Genomic DNA, 25186 nt, shown 5'->3' with positions numbered 1-25186 from the left:
ATTAATTTTCCCCTTTTAGAAGGGAAGATATGGTCATTTGTTCTGGGAATGTCATTTTCGAGCCTGAGACCTGAAAAACAGGCTTGGGGTTTAACAGGTTAATAGGTTGTTAAGTGTTAACACTGTAAAACTGATTTACAAATTATTAAAGAATTGTAGTTTACAGTAACAGTGCTGGCTAGCTAGCTAGCTTAAAATCCTCTCACTTGCTGGCAAATCTGTAAACATTGAATCAATTCAAATTAGTATCGGCAGTAAACCTTCTGTATATTAATGTAAACCCTTCAATATGTTATATAGAAGTAATCTTTTAAGTATATTGACTCCAATCTGCCAACACTCTCACATCATTCAAACAATCCCTAAAAACTCACCTTTTCACTTTTGCCTTCAACTCCTAATCCACTAACCCCTCACCCTTATTCCACCTAGCTTAGCACTTTTTACTTTTGTTATTTTTCTTCTTTAGTTGCTTGTTAAGCGCTTTGAGCACCAGGAAAAGCACTATATAAATCAAATGAATTATTATTATTATTATTATTATTATAATTGTTACCCATTTTGAACACAGCAAACAATCCAGAGGACCACAAGTGCTATGCTTCAAATGGATTTCGCTTTGGAGAGACAAAAAAGGCAGTTTCATCTTGTGGCCTTATTGATAACATGCTTAACCAAGGCATCATCTGAAAGCTTATGTTCTGCTCTTTCAATAGGTTGGCTCAGTTTGTCTTTACCATGAACTGTCACAGAGATATTCAATCAGAAAGGGAATGATGGCATCTGATCGAGCCAGAATTGTTGACTTTTTTCATATAGGGGTTGCATTGTTTGGACCCTCACTGTAGCTTTCCAGTAGCTAGTTGACCGGGTTGTCCACCCAGGTTGTGATCCTTGAAGGTCCTAGATATCATTTCTGGTGGAAAACCTTTTACAACATTCCATGTCTGATTTCCCAAAAAATTGGGTTTTGCCCCCTGGGTACCCTGCCTGTCGCCCCACAATCATTTGACAAAGCTAAGAATATAATATTGATTTAAAAAAGCGTTATGGAATAGCAGTAGACCATCGATGTTTTAAAGTGATATTGGTAGCACGTTACTGTATCACGGAGAAGTTATTTATTTTCTGCCTAAAATATTAACCAAATTGAGCAAATTCATATTTTTCAGACCTATTTGAGTATTTTAACCAAAGAGAGAATATTAATGTGTGAAGTTTGGTAGTACTGAACTGTACAACAGGGGAAGTGATTTTGGTAGATCTTTATGACAGCGAAGTATTTTGTGGAATAGGTCGGAGTTGCAATTTGTAGACGGTCGGCATAAGGTTGGTTGCAGCTCGTTGTCTACCTTACTACAGATGTTAAAAATAAATACGTCGTTAGTGTTTTGAGAACGTTTTCTGTTTGATTCAAGGCTTTATTGTCATGTGTAAATTAGCTACAGTGTAGATATGGCAATGAAACACAGGCTCCTCCAACAGTGCAATGAATACGACATAGAACAAATAAACAGATAGTGCACGAGAATGTTTTGAGATGTGGAAGTAAATACAAATAAAATTGAAATAGTGCAAGAAGACTCTAGTAAATGGAATATAATATAAATAAATAATTTGCAAGATGCAAACAGATGAATGTTTATGGATGTTCTTAAAAAAGTTCAGGTGTTTAATAATCTTATGGCCTGTGAAATAAAACTATCCCTGAGTCTGGTGGTTTTATTGATCCGTCAAGTTCCAAATGTACTGAATTAGGAAAGCCCTCATCAAAGCTAGTCTTATCAAAAATAGCCACTGAGAGGGGGCATTTAAGCATGTCTAAACTGCCTCTCTTGTAATTCCAACAATATCTCAAAACCTTTATCTGTCATCAAGTGCTTTTGTTTTGAAAGTAGCCTACTTCCGACTGAGCCCCTCCACTCGCGCCAAAGAAGATGTATTTGGCAATTTATTAAGCAAAAGAAAAAACAACAACATTTGAGTCACTTTTCCGTTTACTGATTTAATAAAGAAAACATAATTAAGACGAAGGTACACTAACTTGACTCGGACTGTATTGGAAATGTTTGTTCTTTGTTGCGGAACCTTTCTCAGTCAAGGGTTGAGCGGCGGACCGTTATAGCTGATGGACTACTGTGTGTTTACACGTGAGGTGTGTTCAAGGCAATATTTTTCAAACGTTAGCTGTTCAAATATAACCGGCTGTAATTTCACCTGATACAAACAAAAGGTTTGTACTTCACTTGGTATTCATAACGATTAATTCAGGCTACTAAGATAAAGTTAACTCGTTTTTAGCTTTCTCGTGGTGCTATACACAAAAAGTCATCAGGTGGTGGTTTTGTATACATAATTTCATTATTCATTTATTTCCAGACGTCAGTTTAAAATGGGAAAACTAAGGAGGAAATTCAACTGGAAGGGAAGACTGCAAAATGACACCCAACAACCAGCTGAGGAAGGGAAGACAAACGTTGTTGTAGAACTTCAAGGTAAACATTCGAAGAGAACATTGTAAGCTGGTGAAATTATTTGGTCTATATTGATAGGTAAATTAGTTTGGCTTGTAACGTGTGTTTTCATCAGATGGGTCCAGACTTAAAGGAGTAGACCAGAGCAACCCGTTGGTCCTCACAGCCAACAAAGCCAAGAAGAAGAAAGGCTCACTGACGCCTCTCTCCAGAAAGAAGCCCCTCACCAAGAAGCAGAGGAAAGAGCTGCAGAAAGTGCTGGAGCGCAAAGACAAGAAATCTCAGGTGAGACACAGGTGGATGCTGCAGGTTCACACAAAGCTCTGGTTTTACCATATTTTGTATTCAGGTTAACCCAACTTTGAACAGCCTTTCAATGTTAAATAATCAGAGGAACATGTATTTTCATTCTTTGGGGCATTGTTATGCCTTTATTATCGAAAGTTAATATCACTTAGTGACTGCCAACAGAGATCTTGATCCACTCACCTGTCCGTCTGTCTGTCCCGCACAGAGAGCAGACATCCTGACCAAACTGGCCGAAGTGCAGGTCCCAGAGTCTGAACTCAAGCTGCTGTACACCACGTCCAAACTGGGAACAGGAGATAAACTTTACCAGACCAAACAGTAAGTGTACCAAGGTCATCTATAAGCAACATGTTTTTCTTTTTAAGTATATAGAGAAGGTGAAGTTGGTGGTCTTTATATTTTCTGGTTATTTTTAGGTTACCAGATGAAATAAAGGATGGAGAGTCTGCGCCAAAGATTAGCAGTCTCAGTGGAGCAAACAGAAAAAGAAAATGGAAAGAAGAGATGGATGAAGATGAGGTAGAAGAAAGCAGTGATCTAGACACCTCATCTGAGGAGGAGGAGGAGGAGGAGGAGGAAGAAGTGACTGAGACCACAGAGATGACGGCCGCTCCACCTCAGGAGACAGAAGACAAACAGGAGGTGCAGGAAAAACCACATCAAACAGAACAAGATGGACAGAATGAAAAGAACATATCAAATCAGGAGAAATTTGAAAAAAAAATGCTGTCGCAGCCAGCCGTCTTCATTCCTGTGAACAGATTACCAGAAATACAGGTGGGTGAAAATAAAGGTGTGCCACTCAGACAGATGGGTCCTTTTTGTGAGGTAACTTAACATATTTCAATCTGTTGCCGCAGGAGGCTCGTCTGAAGCTGCCTGTGCTGGCGGAGGAGCAGGTCATCATGGAGGCAGTGAGAGAAAACCCCTTTATCGTCATCTGTGGAGAGACAGGAAGTGGAAAGACAACTCAAGTGCCTCAGTTTCTGTATGAAGCCGGCTATGCCAGGTAAGGATTCCTCTCTATGGTGCTGATATTGTTTTAGGAAAACGTTTTACATATAGATGCATATTTATTTGTGATGTCATGTGGTTATGGTAATGTTATCGTTCTGATTTTCCGCAGTGGCAGTGGAATAATTGGGATCACAGAACCAAGAAGGGTAGCAGCTGTCAGCATGTCCCAAAGAGTGGCTAAAGAGATGAACCTGTCAACACGGTAATTTTCAATCCAGAAATGTTTGACATTAGCTTCTCACAACCAATGAGTTCTGCAATGATTTTCCAACTATGTTTTAGGTTATATTCAACTGAATATCCTTGGATCTTGGGTAATAAAAAAAGACGTTTAATGACATCAGCTTTGACTTTTTAGAAATTGGGATAAACATTAAACCATTTCACCCCCTGGGATTATTAAAGTATTTCTAATTCAGATTTAGATTTTCACTATATTATGACATTTTTGAGGCCACATTTGAAGTCGATTTATCTAGAAATTACTCTTCTAGACTTTTAGAAAGTATACAGACTTAAATTGTATGATACGTGTTTGTGCGTTTGTGTTTAGGGTGGTGTCTTACCAGATTCGATATGAGGGGAACGTGACCGGCAATACCAAGATCAAGTTCATGACAGATGGTGTTCTGCTGAAGGAGATTCAGAAGGTATCCTCGTTCTTTTCCATTGATTTAAAAACATTTAATAAACAATACAGACTTTAGCTTACTGGTATTTCTGATTCCATTCCAAATAAAGGTAACTACTGCTCTCCTTCATTCTACTGAGAGCCGCACACAGCATGTTCTTTGGATCTTTGCTTTATAAAATAATCTACATTTGAATAAGGTTCCTCTGTAGAGAATTTTTCATTTAGAGAAATGGGAAGGCATTTGATTGTCATTTCATTTATTTGTATTCCCCTGATGTTCCCTCAATATATTCAGTGTCTCTGTCTTGTCTGATAGGATTTCCTGCTCCAGAGATACAGTGTGATAATTATAGACGAAGCGCACGAGAGGAGTGTGTACACAGACATCCTCATTGGACTGTTGTCTCGTATCGTCCCGCTCAGGAACAAGGTGAGAGGGTGTATTTATTATATATTTAAAGCTAATATTACCGACTGCATGCTTGACAATTAACCTACCTTCTTTATTTGGTCTCCCTATTCCCCCCCCGTGTCTCCACAGAAAGGTTTGCCCATGAAGCTGCTGGTCATGTCGGCTACTCTGCGAGTGGAGGACTTCACAGAAAACACAAAGCTTTTCCGGACGCCGCCACTTGTCATTAAGGTGGAAGCTCGCCAGTTCCCCGTCTCTATACACTTCAACAAACGCACCCCGATGGATGATTACACCGGAGAAGTTTTCCAAAAAACCTGCAAGATCCACCGGATGCTGCCTCCAGGTGCACACAAGACATCTTTTCCCAAATGTTATACTTACTACTTTTACTTTGTTTACAACAAAACTGAATTGAAGTATTGGGGCTCTTACATGACCTTAAACATGAACTCTTATTTATTCAAGTAGATTCAGGGGAAGGTTACATATTTTTAAGAAAGAAATTAGTCTTTGTAGCTTGTAGGCATAAATATATGTGTTTGTGAAGCAGTTTTCTGGAGTTTAACCTTCACCCTCACCACCACCCTAATGCCACGTCTCTGTCCTTCAGGTGGTATCCTGGTGTTTCTGACCGGGCAGGCAGAGGTTAACAATCTGTGCAGACAACTGAGACAAGCTTTTCCCTTACGGAGGGGTAACACTACTAATGGTGAGTCTAACACAACTCCTGTTTGCTCAACAAACACATGACACAACTCTGACTATATATGCTTACGTTCTTTTGTGTTTAGGTGAAGATGAGGACGCAGACACCTCAGAGGCAATGAGGACGTTTAAGAAGACCAAACAGAAGAAGACTGTTGTGAGTTTACTTTGAGTGAAATGCCCCTAAAACTAATTTCAATTGTTCTGCAGCGACCTTTGTCTTCTGCTGATATTTCTTGTGTGCACATTTTAAGGCTGTTACCTTTGTCTACAGTCTCTGCCTCGCATCGATCTGGATAACTATTCCGCCCTCCCGGTGGATGAAGGTGATGAAGACAGAGATGCGGGGATCGGAGACGAAGAGTATGGCGGCTCCGATCTGGAGTTCGGAGACGATCCCGCCAGCACAGGCAAGTGATAACAAATAATTGTTTTCTTTAAATCAAGTTGGATTTAATGTTGGCTTTTACTAATTGTGTGTCTTCTGCTGTGTTTTATTTCTGCAGAGGTGAAGGCTGACCCCTCCATTCCTCTCTATGTTCTCCCTCTGTACTCTCTGTTGGACCCAGAGCAGCAGGCCAAGGTGAGATTAATATCTTGTGTCAAAGCAATCCTGTTATTTGCAGTATAATATTGTAGTACAGGTTCCCTCATGTTTCGGTGTCCTGGATAGACTTAAAAATGTATACTTATAAATGTCCACTATGGACCTAAGCTTACTTTGTAATGTTTCAATATGCAGCTGCTTGGCCCCATTTCTATCAACATATTCCATAAAGTCTTTAGGGAACTATTACATTCATGAAACTCAGGGAAATTTAGAAAGTTTAAATTGAAGATCTATTATACAAGAAAGACTTATCTTTTTTTATGAATCAACATGGACTGTTGATAAGGTGTATGTTGTTGTGCGAAAGAGTGATTTTACTGCAATAATGGTTACTAATAATAATACTACTAGTTATAATTAATGTACGTTACAAGGTGAGTTTCAAAGATCACAATTATCATCTCCCAGTCAAAAACTCTCTTTTCCATACCAATTGTAAGTATTGAAGCTGAAGGAGCACTACACGACGCACCACAGTAAACAACGTGTAACATGTGATATCTTTGTGTGTGTGTTTGTTGACTGCAGGTGTTCAGGCCTCCTCCACCTGGAGCTCGTCTGTGTGTGGTAGCCACCAACGTGGCCGAGACATCTCTGACCATCCCGGGCATCAAGTACGTGGTCGACTGTGGCCGTGTTAAGAAACGTTTCTATGACCGAGTGACCGGAGTGTCGTCCTTCAAGATCTCATGGACCTCACAGGCCTCGGCCAATCAGAGGGCAGGCAGAGCGGGACGAACAGAGCCGGGACATTGCTACAGGTCAGAACTGGAAAACTGTGACTGTGACACAGAATTATTGAAAGTCCCTATCTGAATTACATCGACCTTGATTTAAAGAATAATTCATTTGGAGTTGGTTGCCTCTCATGTGCATTTCTTTACTTGAGGATTCACAAATGTTTCTCTTTGTTCCTGCAGGCTGTACTCGTCTGCAGTATTTGGAGACTTCAGTTTGTTCTCAGAGGCAGAGATCACCCGCCGGCCTGTGGAGGACCTGGTTTTACAGATGAAGGACCTCAACATAGATAAAGTCAGTAAAATGAGGAACAACTCTAACTTACCAGCGTTCTTCTTATTTTAATGCTTCACCTTTTCAAAACAGCTTCATGTTTTCTCTTTGGGCAGGTGGTGAATTTCCCCTTCCCCACGTCTCCCTCTACAGAGGCTCTTGTGGCAGCAGAGCAGCTGTTAGTCTCACTGGGAGCTTTGAAAGAGCCGCTTCGCACTGGAAGGTAGCTAAATCTGAAGATACGTCTCCCTGCCTTAAACAATACCAACTGGCTTACCTGGATTCAATAAGTGTTTATTATAACATTTTAGGTAAAGTTGAGGGATAGTGGTTTCTGCTTAGATACTGACAAAAAAAAGAAGTAAATAAAGCAGGTGGTTTGATTTTATTTGACATGATTTGAGAGAATATTCCGTTGTATTTGGACATTTTATTCATTTTTTCTTTTGTCCAGTGTGATCTCCCTTGTCTTAACTCTATTTTTCTTTTGTATAAGTTTGAAACAGATGGAGTTAGCAAGACTGAGCTGCCCCATCACCCCCCTGGGCAGAGCAATGGCTTCGTTCCCTGTGGCACCACGCTACGCTAAAATGTTAGCTCTTGGTCAGCAGCAGGACTGCCTTCCTTACGTCATCGCTGTGGTAGCAGCCATGACAGTCAGGGAGATCTTTGAAGACCTAGACAGGTGAGGACACATGTTACCACTCATGATATCTGTTTGTAGAATATCAAAACTACACAATTCTTGCTTGTAGAAATTGTTACTTCAGAAAGGCACAGATTTATGACAAACTTTTTAAATGACTTTAAAACTTTAAAAGGAAGACATGCAACATATTTAAGGTTCAGTAATCTTCTTACCGGCATACTTCATTTTGCCTTTTTACTCATAACTTTTTTTTCCCCCTAGAACTGCTGCTAGTGAAGATGAGAGCGTGAAGCTTGCTCAGCGCCGAGCTCGGCTGAACCAAATGAGGCGGCTGTGGGCTGGGCAAGGAGCGTCCCTCCTACTGGGGGACCTCATGGTCATGCTGGGTAAGCTTAAGTCTTGTTTAGGTAGAAATGCTGGCGAATTTATAGTCAGAAGCTTAGTTTTCTAGGTCAACCCTCTTACGGCCCGTCCACACGGTGGCGTGCGTTGAAGCTTCAACGCTTCTGCCCATTCACTTTGAATGGGGTGACGTCACACTTTGCCGAACTGCATTGTGGGAGCGTTGCTTCGGTTTGCTCGCTTCAAAAGTTTTGCAATGTTCAACTTTTGAAGCTTCGGCGGAAGAGTCAGCCAATCAAATCATATGCCAGTACAAGCTCTAGCCAATCAAATCGCGTGCTTGTGTGTCCGGGGCGGGAGATTCATGTTAAATCATGGTTGTTGGTCGAGTTTCAGACACGCCCGCCGGCAACGCACGCTGCCGTGTGGACGCTGCGTTAGGGTTCGATAACGAAGTTCAAAAACACACATTACTTCCAGGTTACAGCATGAGCTGGGATTTCAGGGTGAGAGTTAACATCAGGAGATATTTGATTAGAAGTCTAACTGAAACTGATGCAGAGAATATGCATAAGCAAAACATTTAGAGACTTCACAGAGTTAAGGGCAGCATTTTAATTAGATTTACAAATGCATAATATACAAACAATATTGTAGAGAAGGTGTTCATGACAGTGATGGGGTTTTACTAATATTTCTGTATACATGTGACAACAGGTGCTGTGGGAGCTTGTGAATTTGCTGGTTGTACTCCGAAGTTTTGCGAGGAGAACGGCCTGAGGTATAAAGCCATGGTGGAGATCAGGAGGCTCAGAGGACAACTTACCAATGCAGGTAAACTAACACACACACACACACACACACACACACACACACACACACACACACACACACACACACACACACACACACACACACACACACACACACACACACACACACACACACACACACACACACACACACACACACACACACACACACACAGAAAACCTGACACATAATGTTCTCCAGACACAAGAGAATCATTGACATTCTTTCTCCTCAGTGAACTCGGTGTGTCCAGAGGTGGGAGTGTTTGTGGATCCAAAGATGGCCCCGCCCACAGAGCATCAGGTGGTGTGCTTGCGGCAGATTGTCCTGGCTGGACTGGGAGACCATCTCGCACGGCGAGCACAGGCAGAAGATATACTCGACCAAAAATGGAAGATGGCATACAGGGCAAGTTGTTCTGAGACCTGTAATTGTGACTAAGGAGAGTCTATCACTGCTCTTTTTCACCTTCTTACCTTTCTCTGTGTTTGGTAACAGACGCCTCTTCTGGACGACCCGGTTTTCATTCATCCCCACTCTGCGCTCTTCAAAACGCTGCCGGAGTTCCTCGTCTATCAGGAGATCATGGAGACCACAAAGATGTACATGAGAGGTAAATGTGAAATCAGCCAATTATAATTCCTAATTATTGTAGATGTCATGGGCAACTTTTATTTTCAACAATATTTTTATTTGTGTGAAAATACTGTTGACACATTTCTGAACTGCCAGATTACAGCAGAACGAAATGTGTTATGAGTAGTCTGCATTGAAACATCTAGATTTGCAGGCCGATGGTCTCACCTGGGGAAATGTCTTCTGTCTTTCCGTCTCCATCAGGTGTGTCAGCAGTAGAAGCCGAGTGGATTCCCGAGCTTCTGCCTCAGTATTGTCATTTTGGCTCCCCTCTGGAGTCTCCGTCACCGTGGTTCTCTTTGTCCACCGGCACCATCAAATGTCACTGCTCAAGCACCTTCTGTACGTTTTCTACTGCTGAGCACAGCTCAGAAACTACTGTATAAAATACATTGAGAGCTACCATTGTCAACCTGCTTACATTATGTAATTGTTGTGTTTCTCTTGCAGTCCGTATAGCTTGGCCGCTGCCAGCAGTGGAGAAGGAATATCCAGAAGGACTGGAGCGTTACAAACTGTTCTCCAAGTTTCTGCTTGAGGGACAGGTACTGCAGGAAAACCTAAAAGCAGTCGTGGTCACTGATAATGGCCAAAATAATTAAAAGATTGTAGTATAAGTAGCCTCAATAACGATTGAGCCTCCTCCTTACTTTCAGCTTTTTTGGATCTCCAGCTGTTGGCAAAACATTTATTTCCTTCCTACTTTACATACCAATATTTAGGCATATTCAAGAAATATATATACTCTATAAAACAAATAAAACAGTTTACACTTATCATCCCAATACCAAACCCAATGAAATAAGACAAATAAATGAATCTTTACAAATCTAAACAATACATAGTGTATATCAAATTCAAAGAGCAGAAATGTTTTTAACCTTCTTAAATATTTTAACACCATACCTTTTTAGATTATTGTTTTTATATAAATAAACGGATTATACTGACATGTTTTAAACATCTGCATGGTTCTCTATGTATTCCACCCAAAAAATATCCTAAAGTTTAAAATAAGAAGCTAAAATTCAACTAAAACTTTTTTTTTTAAAAAGCTGTGAAAATTATAGAAACTAGTCATTTGTTTGTAGTAACATCTTCTCTGTCGGTTTTGCAGGTTTGTCCTAAACTGAAGAAAAACGGCACCCACCTTCTCTCAAACCCATCCATCATGCTGAAATCATGGGCAAAGTAAGTTGATACTCTCACACACTGATCTGCAGTCAACACGCTGCCTTGTTTAAAGGAAGAACTTTTGCCCTACTGTTGTGTTTTTCTTCTTCAGGCTGCAGCCCAGGACGGAGGCTCTGCTGGGAGTGTTGGTGTCAAAGAGGGTAGACTGCAGGGATGCCCTCCTCTCTGTCTGGAAAGATGACGAAAAATGTGAGGATTTAATGTGCCTGTGTATTATTCGATTACCCTTCTTGACATTTAATTCTGTTGTTTGAAAGTGTATGTTTCTCTTCCTACAGTTCTGTTGTCTGCATACTGCCAGTGGTTACCGGAAGCCATGCATCAAGAAGTAGCCAAAAGTTGGCCTCCGATCTGAAGGCTTTCATTTAACATAAGAAGGCAGAAAACATTATTACACACTTGATGAGATATTTGTGTTGATCTTCAGATCGGTAGAACTCCCTTCTTTACGTCAGAAGGCATCTTCAGACTTCTGGATTTTGAAAATGTCAATTTACCACACCACAACTGCCTTTTCTCAGTTTTTTATATACTCTATCTGTGACTTGTACAGTTTTCATCTAGAGCTCTTTAATGGCTTTTAACTTGTAATCAGTGACATGCTGTCAATTATGTTTTTCTGATTTGGTCTTCATAAGACTCATTAAAACGGTGTGGCTCTGAATGAGGCTGGTGTGACATTTATTCATGAAGTATGTATGTGTGTAACTGGTTGGACTTGATTACCAATCATTGTTTCACATTAATGCCAGTTGATTAGTTATGAAGAATATTAATGATGATGTGAAGACAGAGAAATATGAGTGTGTAGATATATAAACACGAAAGAGTGGCGAAGTCACGCCCACTTACTTCCGCATCATGGGACCTTATTTCGGAAAAATAATACATTGAAGTCAATGGAGAGAAAACTTATCTTTTGATCCCGTTTGAATTGTGCCATGAATTACACATATGATGTTTGTCAATCTTAAAAAATAATTTCCATGTCAAAAAAGTCAGTTTGTCGTAAAAATGTTGAAATATAAGACTATGAAAAATACGCAACTAGAAAGACTACAAATCCCAGAGAGGCGTAAGTGATGTCATAACTGTTTTCCTCCACTAAGCGATAGCTAAGATAAGATAACTTTAACAAGATGCCTGTGTGCTTAGTACCAGGTTGTTATAACAGCAATGGGTCTTGCTCGTTCTTTCGCTTCCCGTCTGATGAAAGGACCAGGAGTGGCTGGATCAAGTTAGCTACCTAGCTAGTAGCTAGCACGTTAGTTAGCATTACAGCCTTGTCATTTTTATTAGCCTTAACATTAAGTAACATTAAGTAACCCAACATGTTAAACAGTAAGAGTAGTAGTCATATTTCATGAACCCTTTGAAGAGTAGCCTACTGTCACACCGGTGTGATCATTCTATACACAATTTAAGCCCGGGGGAGAAATGCTAACGCTACATTAGCATCTGCGATCTTTTCTACTTCACGCTATCTGCACAAATGGTTCACATTAAACATTAAAAAGACCAGGCAGTTCAGAGAGAATCGAAGGCAGGCAAGCAGCTTTGCATGACATTCTTCTGGACGTGTTTCATTGTGGTGATAGTGAGGGTAGTAAATCCTTTTGTTGACAAGACAGTAGTGACTGCCATCTTGGTGACGTGTGTTGTTCTGCTAGACCGGAGATGTAGTTTATTCAGCGTTTCACACAAACACATGTGTTACTTCACAGTTTTACGACACATTTTAATTTTTTTGACTTGCAAAATTATCTTTTAAATTGACAAACATCATATGTGTAATTCGTGGCACAATTCAAACGGGATCGAAAGATAATCTTTCTCTCTTCAATACATAATTTTTCCGAAATAAGGTCCCATGGAGGTCCACCGGAAGGGGAGGGACTTCGCCAAATGGACTGCTGATTGGCTAACGTCTTTCATGTCGTCATATCCTTGAGGCTGCTCGTCCACTTCCGGAAGAAACGGAAGACAACAGTGGACATTTAAGGCTTAAAACGTTAAACTTTAAAATAGGAAAACAGAAACAGACATTGTCATTTGAGTAGTTTGACAACTAAAGACCTAAACTGTCGACATGGTGAGTGACACTTCAATGATTCTGTCCAACGTTGACGATACATTTATATCAAAACAAACCGTACTTGGAGCAGTTTAGCTAGCCAGCGGCTAACAACAACAAGCTGCCCTGTCATGATGGGATTGGATCCCTGCGTTCATATAGCCAAATAGTTAACTTTCATGGTATAAGTTCACGTAAAAGCTATCAGATCAACATGTGTGTTTTATAAAGGATTTGGTTTGTCCCACAGTTTTCGTTCCACGTGTTCGATCACCCGTTGTCCCGGGGCTTTCAGAACCGCTTCTCCACTCAGTACCGATGCTACTCGGTGTCCATGCTGGCCGGTCCCAACGACCGCTCTGACGTGGAGAAAGGAGGCAAAAGTAAGTATTATTGACACAAAATATGTCCTTGTACTTACTGTAAATAAAATAAACAGAATAAGAAGAAGAATGTGTAATACATAGCGAGGTCTTTTCTAATAAACGGCTTGTTTTTCAGTCATAATGCCACCTTCAGCTCTCGACCAGCTCAGTAAGTGGAAAATAAAATCACACACCTTTTCACCATAAAAGTCCTGTATAAACCTTCCACGAGTCTCACCTTTCTGCTCCTTTTCCTTGAACAGGCAGGCTTAACATCACCTATCCAATGCTGTTCAAGCTGACCAACAAGAACTCAGACAGAATGACACACTGTGGCGTACTGGAGTTTGTGGCAGACGAGGGAATCTGCTACCTGCCACACTGGGTGAGAGGAACAGGATAAGTGTCAATAACTGAATTGTTCCCTGCTACTGATTAAATGCACTCTGTTCACTTTGGATGTAATTTTAAGCTCCTATGCTAAATGCTGAATTAAATGTGAACGATGTCACCTTGGTGAAAGCAACCTCTCCTTCCTGTTTCGAGAAGCCATCACCTAACGCCAACTTTGACGACACTTCTGACCTTGCCTTAACCACACCTTTGTCTACCAGACATTCATACAAATAAATACATATCTCTCATAAGACTATACATCAGGAAAGCTGATGATTTGCTTTATTTTGTTTGTTACAGATGATGCAGAATCTTCTACTAGAAGAAGGAGGTCTGGTCCAAGTGGAAAGCGTTAACCTGATGGTGGCCACCTACTCAAAGTTCCAGCCACAGAGCCCTGATTTCCTGGACATTACAAACCCCAAGGCAGTGTAAGAAATATCTGTTATGAACGTTAAATTGGCTTTTTTTCTCTCTTTATATCTTTAACTATAAAGATTAACTAAGTTGTCACTTTATTACAGACTGGAGAATGCTTTGAGAAACTTTGCCTGCTTGACAACTGGTGACGTCGTCGCTATCAACTACAATGAAAAGGTGAATTAGCTTGAAAAGTAGTATTGGACTAATATGTGAATGTTTTTGTCTATATTACTTTCTACCTTATACCTCTGCTAATGTAATCGGTTTATTGTTTCAGATCTATGAGCTGCGAGTCATGGAGACTAAGCCAGATAAAGCAGTGTCCATCATCGAGTGCGATATGAACGTAAGATTCATAATACAATCGAAGACAACAGTGAATGATTCTGTTTATTCCTCCAGTTTAAATGTGTTTCCTCCCTGTTTCTCAGGTGGATTTTGATGCTCCTTTGGGTTACAAAGAGCCTGAGCGACGACCTCAGCACCAGGAGGAACCAACAGTAAGGACCAAAGTCTGAAAGTACCTGTACAATTTACACTCTGAACAAATTGATTCAATTCAATTCTTCACAGGAGGAGGAAGCAGATCCCACTAGTTACGCCGACATGGATCTGGGATTTAGAGTGAGTAAATGGTGCAGTAGGTTAGAGACGTATAAATGTCCTTATCACATCTGATAACCGTAATAACTAGAGCTAATGTTATACCTTCTCATCGGTTTCCTTTCCTCAGGCTTTTACCGGCAATGGCAATCGTTTGGATGGAAAATTAAAAGGGATAGAGCCCAGCCCTGTACCTCTTGACCCAAGTGACATCAAAAGGTGATGTTCAGTGTTCTCTACATTAGGAAATGAAGTGTCCTAAAAATGCAATATTGTAACATAATGGTAACCATTCATGATGAGAACTGCAAAATGTTTGAGTGTTAAAGTGGAGATGTCTTTTGTTTGCCAACCGGGATGTTGGTGAAGCCCTGGTTAGCTCAACAAAAAGTCAACAGGATTTTGTCGTTGGAGCCTTCCACCCTGTGTGCAGAACCTTTTGTTGTCCTGTTCAATGCTCATTCTGCTACACATCACTGAGCAGTGAACCACTCTACAAGCCTTCAGTGTAAATAACTAACCAAAAGCTCTAAACCTTCATCTCACAGAGGCATTCCTAACTACGATTACAAAGTTGGCAGAATCACCTTCATCAGAAACTCAAGGCCACTGCCCAGGAAAGCTTTCGATGAGGTAAGAAACGCGGTGGACATCATCATATGTTTTTACATATTTAACTTGGTTCTATTTGTAATATTTCAGCATTATTTTCTTTTCTACCAAACTAGTTTTCTTCATAGCATTTAATCTAAACAATTTGTGTGATTTATTCTATTTATTTGAATTGAATTCTCTGAATACATGATTTTTCCTTCAAGGAGGATGAAATGAACAGATTCATCGCCTTCTCTGGAGAAGGACAGTCACTACGCAAAAAGGGAAGAAAGCCTTGAAGGAGCCCACGTGGAGAGACTGGCTAGCATGCAGAGACTCGCAATATACATTGTCCCCCTAAACAGCAAAGTAAAAAACTGAACTTCAGATCCATGCGGTTTTTGACTCTTTGTCGCTTTGAAATGGTGTTGCTGTTGAGTTGGGATTTGATGTTATTAAAGGTCTGACAGTAACATGTTGCTCAACAAAAGCTGAGCTCCTTATAATGCTGTCTGGAGTTTGTGAAATAAATAAAAAATAATTATATCACCACACCACCAACACAAAGAATACCTTGTGAAGTATAATTGTAATATGAGAGTATTCCCGCCCCTTTTCTTCATAATTATTGCATTTTTACAGTTGAATTTAAATATGCTGCTATCCAGATTTGCATTCTTTTGATAAAAATGGAAGCAATAATAGCTAAATTCTTTGGTTTTTAACTGAACATCATTTTATGATTGAGTTTTTTTAGTAATAGGCCTGATTGAGTTTTTTCGTTCTGTTTCCCTTGGTTTATTTATAGACAAATAAAGAACTGTGTTTGAAATGAATGAATTGTCCCTTAATGTTATTTTTGTAGAATGACAAGCAAATTAAATGAAACTGATATGATTTGCTTTAAAATAATCCATCACAATTGTTACTATTACTATAATTATGGGATGTTTAGTTAGTAATCATTAATGTTAACTTACTCGTATTAATCACTCATGTTGTTTCATTGTTATGTTTTCAAGAGAGTTTTGTAGCCTTAAGTTGAAGGTTATGGCTGTTGAACTGTATTCTTGGGCTTTTATTGTGAAACAAAATCGAACCGGAAGTATATATTATGTATTTGCTAGCCCAGCTAGCAATGGATCGACCTGCAAAAGCAGCGTGGAGGGTAATTTATCAAATATTATCTTTGAAATAAGGGCCTTGAATTAATGTCTTAATTAATTTTATCCTGCCTTGTTCTTACTAGTTCTGATAAGGAGTGAAAAGTGCCAACAACGATCCAAATACCTAGCAAGGTGATTAGCTATCGTTGCTAAATTGCCAAGTAACCTTAGCTAGCTACCAATAACATGTATGTAAGTCAGTGAAGAAGTGGGGGTTTAGCAGAAACGGAGTAAACATAAGTGACCTGATGGAGCTTCAGGATGTTTATTTTTCTTTATACTAAGTAAACGTTTCAAAAATATAGTCAGTGGATGAGTCATTAATTCCAATATCTGTACATTTTAAAATAAATAAGACGATCATATTAATGATATTAGGCAAATGCATGCTATAAGTTGTGAAATAATTAACCTTTTTTAAAATAATAGCGTAGTTTTTTGAAAGTCAAATTTATTTATTTCCCAGCAGTTTGATATTCAGAATGACCTGGTTCTCAAAGTCTTAGAAATATCCTATTTTTCAATAATTTGAAAGACATTTCATAATAAAACGTTTACTTTTCTTCAGGTAAATCATTTTCATGCACTCACATTTTGCATCCATTTAACATGAGCTTGTCAAGTGTAACCAGAAAAAGTTATGCAGTCACACACCTGAGACTGATAGTAATGTGTCCAGTTGGCTGGATGATGATCACTGCTTTTTTCTGTTGGTACAGCCGCCCCGAGCCTGTGATAACTACTTGGAGGAATTCAAACATTGTGTAAGCTGGGGTAATGGTTTTCACCACTATTACACCTACGGTACTGTTCCATCCTGCCAGCAGTGGAAAAATGACTACAATGACTGCAGAGAGTGGGAGGAACGCAGATGCGCCGAGGCTAAGGTAAAGCTGCAGGAGGTCACATTTTTATCAGACAAGGATAAACTATTGCCATTCTACATAATCAAAACAAACTTTTTACACAGTCCAGGCTGTCGGAAATAACTCTTGGAAAAATACATCTTCAAATGAAAATCAGCCTTTGAATAAATAATATATGTGTATTGCAGGAAGCCTTGCTGAAGAGTGAGCGGGACAGAGTGGCAGAGCAGGGAAACTTCACCCCAGTGTGGGAACTCAGGAAAGAACCCCCCAGAGACTGGCACCTGCCCCTGAACCAGGAAAAGCCTCAGAACTCCTGAACTGTATCTATCAACCTCCTGTCTCGGTCCCATGGCAACCAAGTTAGAAGAAGATTTGATATTCTTGTCACCGGAAAAAATCGTTTCGAACCACGTGCCGGAGAGACTGTTCATCGCTCTACTGTCTCAGTAGATGCTGCTGTATGGAAACATATGTGTCAACGGCAGCCTCTCATGGTCAATTGTGATAAGTCCATTCAACTAGATAATAACTGATCTCTGCTAAATCAGTGTTGGGATGTTCCTATCATTAGTACTACATTTTCCAAAGCTTGTTTTAACTGAATCAAAGGCTGACTGCACTAACAGACCCACCATAAAGACATTTAAAAATTAGTCGGCTTGTTTTCAGGTTTAGAAAAGTGAAAAAAGGTGAGTAACGGGTCTATTTATGCTATGGATACATTCACAAGATTTAATATATTCCATCCAAGTTAAGAATGACCTGGGTAATGATGCTGCTCTAGTGTACTAACACTTTTGATGGCATCTGACCGGAGAGTTGGCCCTAGTTACCCTACCAACACTTCTCAAAAGCACTGTATTCTTTTACTTGCTGTAGATACTCCTCCATGATGAACACATTATATACTGTACGAAATGTATGTATAATTGACTTCGGCTTTTCTGTTCAACCCATATGGAGTTTAGCATTAGCAGTTTTCTACCATGTGTATTTGGTTATAGTTTTATCATGAAATGACAAACTGCTGAAAATTATTGGATCAATAAAAAACATGTTTACTTTATTTTTTCTTCAGTTTTGTTTTACATAAATATGAATGTGAGAGGAAAAAAATCTATGCATCATTTTCGTGAATGCTGTTGCATTTTATACGGACATTTAAAAAAACACCGGAGACTGTACAATTCAAGAAAAATAAGAAAAATAATTGTCCTTCAGACCATCATATGCTTTTTGAATCATTTAAATTGTGTAGAAACATACACTTAATACATGACAATTGACCCGGGCAAACCGCTGCTTCCAGTCCGTCACTGTGTGTAAACTTTAGTGATGTCGTTGTACTTCCCATCAGGAGCTTCGTACTTGTTAATTGGCGGGGTATGGACAGGGCCTTCATGAGTAAAGGGAAATAAAAGAGTGTCTGGCTTCAGCGATGCGTGGTATAGCTCCTCAGACTCCAGCTTCAGCTCCTCCAGTGCCTCCGTCTGCGCTTTTAGAGCGAGTTCAACAGCCTGCATTTCAGCCATGCTCTGCTCCTGCGCGACCAAACAGAGAAGAGCACAAATATGACTCACTTACTTTATATGATGGAGGGCAGAGGTCAGACACACAATTATCTGTAAAAGCTTAAGTGTTGGAGGTGTTGAAGGTAAGTGGTGACCTGTTTGTATCGACACCACTCCTTCAACAGCGAGGCTCGACGCTCACTCTCTTCAAATAACAGGTTTACTGCAGAGCGCTCCCTTTGGAAGAGAAGAAAAAACACAAACTTATAAACACATCAAAGTCAGCAAGCTAGGTAAAGCAAAATGGATGATACATACAAAGTTATTCCATCTGAATGCAATAATGTACTAAGACCAAGAATGTGGCGGGCATTGTCTTGTTTTATTCCAATTGTTGAAAGAATTCCATAAAAATGGTTGATGACAGTACTATGGACCACAGTGAAATGAGCTGTACCTTGTTTCATCCAAGCATGAGACTGGAGTGACGAGGTCCTCTACGGGGATAAGCTCCGGGGGAACCTTCTCCAGCCTCCTCACTCTTTTTTTCAGCCGATCTCTCTGCAACTGCTCGGTCATTGGGGACACTTTCTTCTTCTTTTTAGGCTCCGCTCTTAAAAACAAAGCATAGATCTATGTCAGCATAGTCAATCACAATATATAAATACTATGATACTGTGATAAGTATTGTTATATTGTTCAGAGTTTTCATAATGAATCAACAAATGCTATATCGATATAATTTACTGTTCTACATTTAGGTTGGACACATATCAGTGACTTTATCGCTAGCATTTGGCTCATATCATAGACTTTTTTACTGGGAAATTAGAACACATCTTAACCGTAAGAGGTGGTTTGATAATCATCAAACCCCTGGTAAATTAACATGTAAGGGGATCTACTGACCCTCCATCCCCAGCCCTCTGTGCATGGGATAAGATGCAGTGCACAGAAATTCAGAAACTAACCAGTGAGGAAACGCTGCTGGTCACTGGTTTTTCTGTGACATATCTGTTGAATTGTAGTTGAAATAATTATTCTAATAATAAATTATTTGATCGAAAGAAAATCAGTTAACAATTTTAACAACTGTGTATTGTGAAGCAACGTCATCATATTCTGGTTGCAGCCTCTCAAATGTAAAGATAGCTTTGTTTCTTTGCTTTTCACCATTTTGCACCATTGAAACATGTATTTGGGCAAAATTAAGACATGACTTTGGATTTTGGAAACTAGATGTTAACATCAACTCTGGCTAAAGTGACAATAATATAGTGACTGCAAAAACAATACAACGTTAAAAGTAGAGTTTGGCACATATAATATAAGACTGGCAAGACCTGTAAATAAGCTTTTGAATGCAGGATCTGTTTTATAATACTATGTTCTGGTAGTAGCCTTTTCCCACACAACTTGCAATGAATTAAATGACCAAATAACAGATGGACATACAGTGAACCTCGGACTTTTGATCTTACCTTAGAGAAGCAGATGTCTTCAGTGTCATCACAGAAGCAAACCAAGGAGTCCGTACAGCATGGTGATGTTCTCCCAACATGAAGCTGAAAAGCAACACAGAATACAGGTCAAAAAATACTAAATCATTGACCCCAATAGATTAATATAGGGGACAGTTTCCCTTTAAGTTTGGCACTTTATCTTGTGAATAACCTTAGCTGAGTTAGCTCCAGGTAGCTAGCGCCCAGTCAGCTGCTTAAATCTTACTTTACAAACACTCACCTTGACGAAGCGGTCTGTCGGGATAACACCCTGCAGAGACTGCGCGACAAACACATAGACATATTTCCACCTTGCGTTGTTTCAGTTTAATCTGATACTCGGGGTCACAAATGTTCACATGTAGTGTCTTCCGCTGTCCCATGGATGTGGGCTGTCCTCCCTGCGTACGTGACGTGATGACGTTGACTAAAAGTCACCATCGCACGGAGGCACATTCGAGTGTTTTGAAAGCACAGAAAACTAAATAAAATGAGTTACATATAGAACACTTTGAAAATACCATAAGGAAATTAAAGTTATGCAAGACATAACATTACCTCAATTAATTCATAATGTTTAAGTTCGAAGTTATATGTAATATTTTTGGCGAATCTTATTTGACGAGTGTGAAGTTCGCTGCCCCACTATTTAGGGGAAAGGTCCAAAGGTCGCTCTGCAGTGTTGGATTCTGCACGGACTGATATTCATTCGGTGCAGAGAAAGAATATATCAGCCCACGAGTTTTATCCTAACACTGCTGGCTTGTTGATTCTGCATCATGGCTCTTCTACGAGGTAAACAAATACTTTTTTGAGGTCTATAGAAGGCAAATAAAAGCAGGAATGCATGCAGATGGACTTTAAGAAAGGGCTAACGTCACTTTGTTAAATAAACCTTTATATAGCAGTGTAGGTTTTAATAGTTTCCTGAGAAGAATGTCGTCACGTGAAAGTCGATATAATGTCATTGGAAATGTGAAAGAGGATGGTTAAAGTGGATAGTCTGATCACAGCGTTAACTACAAAATAGGTGAAAGGTGACAAGATGGTGTCAAGTTCATAACCATATGTTTATCGCCAGCATCCCCAAATACCTCTCGATCTATATAAGTGCAATTCATATTTATCATATTTACCGTTTAGCAATTTATTTTTACCTTCTTTATCAACCTACTAATAGTGTTCATGGTCATCAATAATGACAATAGCCACACACAAAATAGTGAGGAAGACAGGGTCCTCCTCAGCCAGCTGTCCGCCTGTTCTCTGTATACATCAATGGCCTACACAGTGAGTACACACATCAAGAAAATATCTTAATATGCCCTTTTGTAGCTATTTAATAGCAACTTGACAGGCTGAGAGTTGTTTTTGCTGACCTCTAGTGTTTTCCCCCCTCATATTACTACAGTGATGGTGAAGTGTACTCGAGGGTGTGACAGTACACAATGATCATAAACTAAAAAGCATATCAACAAATAAAATAAACAGCACTATCATGCCCTTTAGCTACTTCCGCGAAGGTTTTGTTTATTACTAAACATTTTATCATCAAAGCAATTTACCGACTCAAAATGCAATTCTGGTTGAGATAAAGTAAACTAACCAAGGTAAAGAAAATTATGCATTAAGAAAACTTTACATGTCTTTTTTGAGGGGTTTGGGCAAGTTGAAAAAGACTTAAGGACAGTAGTCTTAGTAGTATCTCCAAACAGTATGTCTTTCCAAAGAAGGCACCACAATTGTTTTTAACTTGTCCGTTAAAATCATCACGGTTTTATGGTCTTATTGATTTTTATGCAGCAAATTAATTAATGTGCATTTAATCTGATTTGATTAAAAATATATATAATACTCAATCATCCCTGAACATTAATCGTTTGGATCTGAGAGATATTACTGAAAAAGAGCTGGATACATTGATTATTTGCTCCCCCTTTCTCTCCAGTCCATCTCAATCCTTGGTGTTAGATGCCCTCTTGTACAGTATCTTTATTTTCTGCTCCTCAATGCACTGGCAGTGTTGACCATCTCTGCATGATGAACCACTAAGCACTTCCTGACGCTGTGATCTGGCTCTGTGTCACTGGTGGTTGTATTTTTGTTGTCGCTGTACTAAAATACTCTCTTTGCAGGTGTATTTGTTGTGGGGGCCAAGCGCACTCCGTTCGGTGCCTATGGTGGCGTGCTGAAGGATCACAGTGCAACAGACTTGGCTGAGCACGCAGCTAAAGCCGCCCTCGCTGCAGGGGGCGTGGCACCAGAACTTGTAAACAGTGTCATCGTGGGAAATGTCATGCAGGTACTTAAAAACCAACAAATATCAAATCAAAACTAACATCACATGAAAATGTTATCATGCTCATTTGATACCTAACTTGTGCATTTACATTGGTTCTCACCTTTTCATTCCCCCCCTCCCCATTTCAGAGCTCAGCTGATGCAGCCTACATTGCACGGCATGTGGGTCTGAGGTGTGGGGTGCCCATCCCAGTGCCTGCTCTCACTGTGAACAGACTGTGTGGATCTGGTTTCCAGTCAATCATCAACGGCACTCAAGTAAGAACTCAAATATAATGCTGGCAGATGTCCAAATGTAGAATAAACTGTAGTAATGTACACTACTGTACTATGTGTAAAAGCACATATAGAAATCAATTGCACATTTTTGGTCTTATCTTTTGTCTTGCTGACCAAAAACAAAACCCCTGTGTGTTTGTAGGAGATTTGCCTCAGGGAGTCAGAGGTGGTCCTGTGCGGAGGCTCAGAGAGTATGAGTCAGGCCCCGTACGCTGTGCGCAACATACGATTTGGTACAAAGTTTGGATTCGATCTCAAGGTTTGTGATCGGTTGATTTTGTCTACTTTGTAAAAACCAAAACACTTGACACATATAGCTTGTTATTCAACACCAGAAGCTTATGAGGCAGTGATAAAAATAAACTATTCTCCTTTGTCTGACAGCTAGAGGACACCTTGTGGGCGGGTCTGACTGACCTGCATATCAAAATCCCAATGGGCATCACAGCAGAAAACCTGGCAGAGAAATACCAGATCACACGAGAAGAAGTTGACAACTATGCATACCAGTCACAACAAAGGTGGAAGGCTGGTAAGACGGGTTTCTTTAAAGAAAAATCCATCTTTTAAATATTTGTACGGTCTGCTCACCTTAAACATGGTAACATCCAAACATGTTTCTTTTGAGAAGACAGGCGTTTGTTTTTAACTTGTCTACTCATTGTTTATAGTTCAATTGTGATTTTTGTTTTTGTTCACAGCTCATGAGGCGGGTTACTACACAGCAGAAATTGCTCCCATTGATGTGAAAGCTAGGAAGGGAAAGGTGTCCATGGCTCAGGATGAACACCCTCGTCCACAGACAACACTTGAACAGATGGCCAAACTGACTCCCGTCTTCAAGAAGGGAGGGACTGTAACCGCTGCCAACGCTTCGGTGGGTTTACGCCTATACAGTCTGTAGTTTACTCTTATGCTGTTGAGTCCTATTCAAGATCTGGGGTGCATTTTTTTTCTGTTTAACTTCAAACTAAAAATAATTCTTAAATGTAATTGCAAACGGTTAAAAGCTAAAAACAACCATTTATTTTTTAAGGAGTTAGTGCCATTTAGTTTTATTTGAAGTCAAACATATTTGAACTACTGTTACTCATACCATGGGAGTATCTTACAATTACTACATCTAACACTCTTGGTGTCCAGGGTGTATCTGATGGAGCTGCTGCTGTGGTGATTGCAAGTGAAGATGCACTAAAGGACCACAAGCTCACTCCACTGGCCAGGATTGTGTCCTACCATGTGTCAGGCTGTGACCCAAGCATTATGGGAATTGGTAAGTAACACCTTTGTCATTGAGATGTAATTTAAGCCCTTTTTAATTAAATGAATAACTAAATAAATGGTTGTGGTATTTCACATTGGTTTAAGTATCTCTGTTTTCTTTTAAAACATCTTAGGTCCCGTTCCAGCAATCACAGAAGCGCTTAAAAAAGCCGGCCTGACTCTCAATGACATGGATCTTGTGGAGGTTTGTTTTTAGCAAAACATTTCACTCTGTCAGACATTTCATCAGTAGTAAAATAATTACTCAGTCTTGACATATGTAAAAGCACCAATACAGTAATCTAAGGAAATCCATCATGACAAGTTAAAGTGCTGCACTAGTTTAGAACTATGAAAGTACAGAAGTATTATAAGTAGGGCCGGGACTTTAACGCGTTAATTAAGATTAATTAATTACACAAAAATTAACGCGTTAAAAAAATTAACGCATGTTAATCGCACTTATTTTTGCACCGCGGAACGTTTCTCACTGGATGAGTTTCAGGGGTACCGATTATACTGGAGCACCAACTAACGTTCATTACTTCAGACAACAACAAACCACAGTGAACAATAGTCAAACATGAACGAAGAAGCTGATGAGACCGCTTTGGTTGGCCCCGTGGATGGGACATTTTGTTTTAAAAAACGGACGGAGGGAAGCGTCGATAAGAGCACGGTTGTTTGCAAATTATGCAAAAAGGAATTTGCATATCGCCGCAGCACATCAAGCCTCAAGTATCACCTCAATGCAAAACATATAGCAGCTAGCGTGGAAGCTAGCGTGGACGTTAGCCCGACTCGGAATACAAGGACCCACACCCAATTCGCGTTGATCAAACAGTGGCCTATGCAACAGAGAGATTTTATTTTTCATCAGGATATTGAAAGAATATTATTTTATTTTAAATGGTACACTTTATGTTGAACTATTTATTACGTTGTTGGTGCAACTGGCACTTTATGTTGAACTGTTTATTGTTTTGGCCAAGGTTATTGAGAGAGTTGGACTGAAATGTATTAGATTTTTT

General features: G+C 39.8%; 5 protein-coding genes and 1 long non-coding RNA gene across 8 annotated transcripts in view; 4 read left to right on the top strand and 2 right to left on the bottom strand.

The window, feature by feature from the left end:
* The window catches only part of dhx37 (DEAH (Asp-Glu-Ala-His) box polypeptide 37), a 14817-nt gene extending 3341 nt beyond the window's left edge, over positions 1-11476 (top strand). For 2 of the 3 annotated variants that reach the window (XM_010784225.1, XM_010784227.1), the window contains exons 2-27: positions 2380-2495; positions 2590-2759; positions 2989-3101; positions 3200-3560; positions 3644-3792; positions 3910-4002; positions 4354-4450; positions 4751-4864; positions 4976-5192; positions 5460-5558; positions 5641-5711; positions 5829-5964; positions 6061-6137; positions 6693-6925; positions 7085-7196; positions 7292-7398; positions 7672-7860; positions 8086-8210; positions 8884-9000; positions 9215-9387; positions 9478-9592; positions 9820-9957; positions 10066-10160; positions 10733-10806; positions 10901-10998; positions 11088-11476. In XM_010784225.1, the coding sequence (XP_010782527.1) occupies positions 2380-2495; positions 2590-2759; positions 2989-3101; positions 3200-3560; positions 3644-3792; positions 3910-4002; positions 4354-4450; positions 4751-4864; positions 4976-5192; positions 5460-5558; positions 5641-5711; positions 5829-5964; positions 6061-6137; positions 6693-6925; positions 7085-7196; positions 7292-7398; positions 7672-7860; positions 8086-8210; positions 8884-9000; positions 9215-9387; positions 9478-9592; positions 9820-9957; positions 10066-10160; positions 10733-10806; positions 10901-10998; positions 11088-11164 (3466 nt within the window). In that variant the 3' untranslated portion in view covers positions 11165-11476. Of the gene's footprint in view, positions 1-2142; positions 2234-2379; positions 2496-2589; positions 2760-2988; positions 3102-3199; positions 3561-3643; positions 3793-3909; positions 4003-4353; positions 4451-4750; positions 4865-4975; positions 5193-5459; positions 5559-5640; positions 5712-5828; positions 5965-6060; positions 6138-6692; positions 6926-7084; positions 7197-7291; positions 7399-7671; positions 7861-8085; positions 8211-8883; positions 9001-9214; positions 9388-9477; positions 9593-9819; positions 9958-10065; positions 10161-10732; positions 10807-10900; positions 10999-11087 lie in introns of those variants that run through there. The other variant, XM_010784228.1, reaches the window with a different exon arrangement.
* On the bottom strand, positions 7766-9874 carry LOC104956696 (uncharacterized). The gene is made up of 3 exons (XR_799581.1): positions 9784-9874; positions 9456-9551; positions 7766-7852 (listed from the first exon to the last, which is right to left on the bottom strand). It is a non-coding gene; the product is annotated as an uncharacterized lncRNA (long non-coding RNA).
* A 1218-nt stretch (positions 11477-12694) lies between the features above and the next one.
* ufd1l (ubiquitin recognition factor in ER associated degradation 1) lies at positions 12695-15825 on the top strand. The gene is made up of 12 exons (XM_010784224.1): positions 12695-12901; positions 13134-13266; positions 13385-13417; positions 13512-13633; positions 13945-14075; positions 14169-14241; positions 14345-14413; positions 14499-14567; positions 14641-14691; positions 14801-14889; positions 15219-15303; positions 15489-15825. The coding sequence occupies exons 1-12, from the start codon at positions 12899-12901 to the stop codon at positions 15561-15563; spliced, it is 933 nt and encodes a 310-aa protein (XP_010782526.1). The 5' UTR covers positions 12695-12898; the 3' UTR covers positions 15564-15825.
* A 504-nt stretch (positions 15826-16329) lies between these two features.
* On the top strand, positions 16330-18365 carry cunh22orf39 (chromosome unknown C22orf39 homolog). Its single transcript, XM_010784223.1, has 3 exons — positions 16330-16432; positions 17150-17317; positions 17485-18365. The coding sequence occupies exons 1-3, from the start codon at positions 16379-16381 to the stop codon at positions 17614-17616; spliced, it is 354 nt and encodes a 117-aa protein (XP_010782525.1). The 5' UTR covers positions 16330-16378; the 3' UTR covers positions 17617-18365.
* Positions 18366-18529: 164 nt separating this feature from the next.
* On the bottom strand, positions 18530-20771 carry mrpl40 (mitochondrial ribosomal protein L40). Its single transcript, XM_010784222.1, has 5 exons — positions 20554-20771; positions 20292-20375; positions 19268-19423; positions 18966-19047; positions 18530-18840 (listed from the first exon to the last, which is right to left on the bottom strand). Exons 1-5 carry the CDS (start codon positions 20613-20615, stop codon positions 18613-18615), a joined length of 612 nt encoding a protein of 203 aa, XP_010782524.1. The 5' UTR covers positions 20616-20771; the 3' UTR covers positions 18530-18612.
* A 186-nt stretch (positions 20772-20957) lies between these two features.
* Positions 20958-24396, top strand: acaa2 (acetyl-CoA acyltransferase 2). The gene is made up of 8 exons (XM_010784221.1): positions 20958-21107; positions 22448-22614; positions 22743-22871; positions 23035-23151; positions 23277-23424; positions 23594-23769; positions 24036-24165; positions 24290-24396. The coding sequence occupies exons 1-8, from the start codon at positions 21092-21094 to the stop codon at positions 24370-24372; spliced, it is 966 nt and encodes a 321-aa protein (XP_010782523.1). The 5' UTR covers positions 20958-21091; the 3' UTR covers positions 24373-24396.
* The last annotated feature ends 790 nt before the right edge of the window (positions 24397-25186 follow it).

This window comes from Notothenia coriiceps, unplaced genomic scaffold, assembly GCF_000735185.1.
Source record: "Notothenia coriiceps isolate Sejong01 unplaced genomic scaffold, NC01 NC01_scaffold00026228, whole genome shotgun sequence".
NCBI classification, from domain to species: domain Eukaryota; kingdom Metazoa; phylum Chordata; class Actinopteri; order Perciformes; family Nototheniidae; genus Notothenia; species Notothenia coriiceps.
The sequence above is the reverse complement of the archived record's forward strand: the minus strand, read 5'-3'. Positions and strand labels throughout refer to the sequence as shown.

What these genes read in the sequence shown, in the direction of transcription:
- ufd1l (XM_010784224.1), top strand. An exon ending in CGTGGAGAAAGGAGGCAAAA is followed by an intron (nt 13,267 to 13,384) that starts GTAAGTATTATT and finishes CTTGTTTTTCAG; the next exon opens with TCATAATGCCACCTTCAGCT. An exon ending in ACATGGATCTGGGATTTAGA is followed by an intron (nt 14,692 to 14,800) that starts GTGAGTAAATGG and finishes TCCTTTCCTCAG; the next exon opens with GCTTTTACCGGCAATGGCAA.
- cunh22orf39 (XM_010784223.1), top strand. Translation starts at nt 16,379, where the DNA reads ATGTATTTGCTAGCCCAGCTAGCAATGGATCGACCTGCAAAAGCAGCG. An exon ending in CTGCAAAAGCAGCGTGGAGG is followed by an intron (nt 16,433 to 17,149) that starts GTAATTTATCAA and finishes CTGTTGGTACAG; the next exon opens with CCGCCCCGAGCCTGTGATAA. An exon ending in GCAGATGCGCCGAGGCTAAG is followed by an intron (nt 17,318 to 17,484) that starts GTAAAGCTGCAG and finishes TGTGTATTGCAG; the next exon opens with GAAGCCTTGCTGAAGAGTGA.
- mrpl40 (XM_010784222.1), bottom strand. Translation starts at nt 20,615, where the DNA reads ATGTCTATGTGTTTGTCGCGCAGTCTCTGCAGGGTGTTATCCCGACAG. An exon ending in CGACAGACCGCTTCGTCAAG is followed by an intron (nt 20,376 to 20,553) that starts GTGAGTGTTTGT and finishes GTTGCTTTTCAG; the next exon opens with CTTCATGTTGGGAGAACATC. An exon ending in AGTGGTGTCGATACAAACAG is followed by an intron (nt 18,841 to 18,965) that starts GTCACCACTTAC and finishes TTGGTCGCGCAG; the next exon opens with GAGCAGAGCATGGCTGAAAT.
- acaa2 (XM_010784221.1), top strand. An exon ending in AGTTTGGATTCGATCTCAAG is followed by an intron (nt 23,152 to 23,276) that starts GTTTGTGATCGG and finishes TTTGTCTGACAG; the next exon opens with CTAGAGGACACCTTGTGGGC. An exon ending in TAACCGCTGCCAACGCTTCG is followed by an intron (nt 23,770 to 24,035) that starts GTGGGTTTACGC and finishes CTTGGTGTCCAG; the next exon opens with GGTGTATCTGATGGAGCTGC.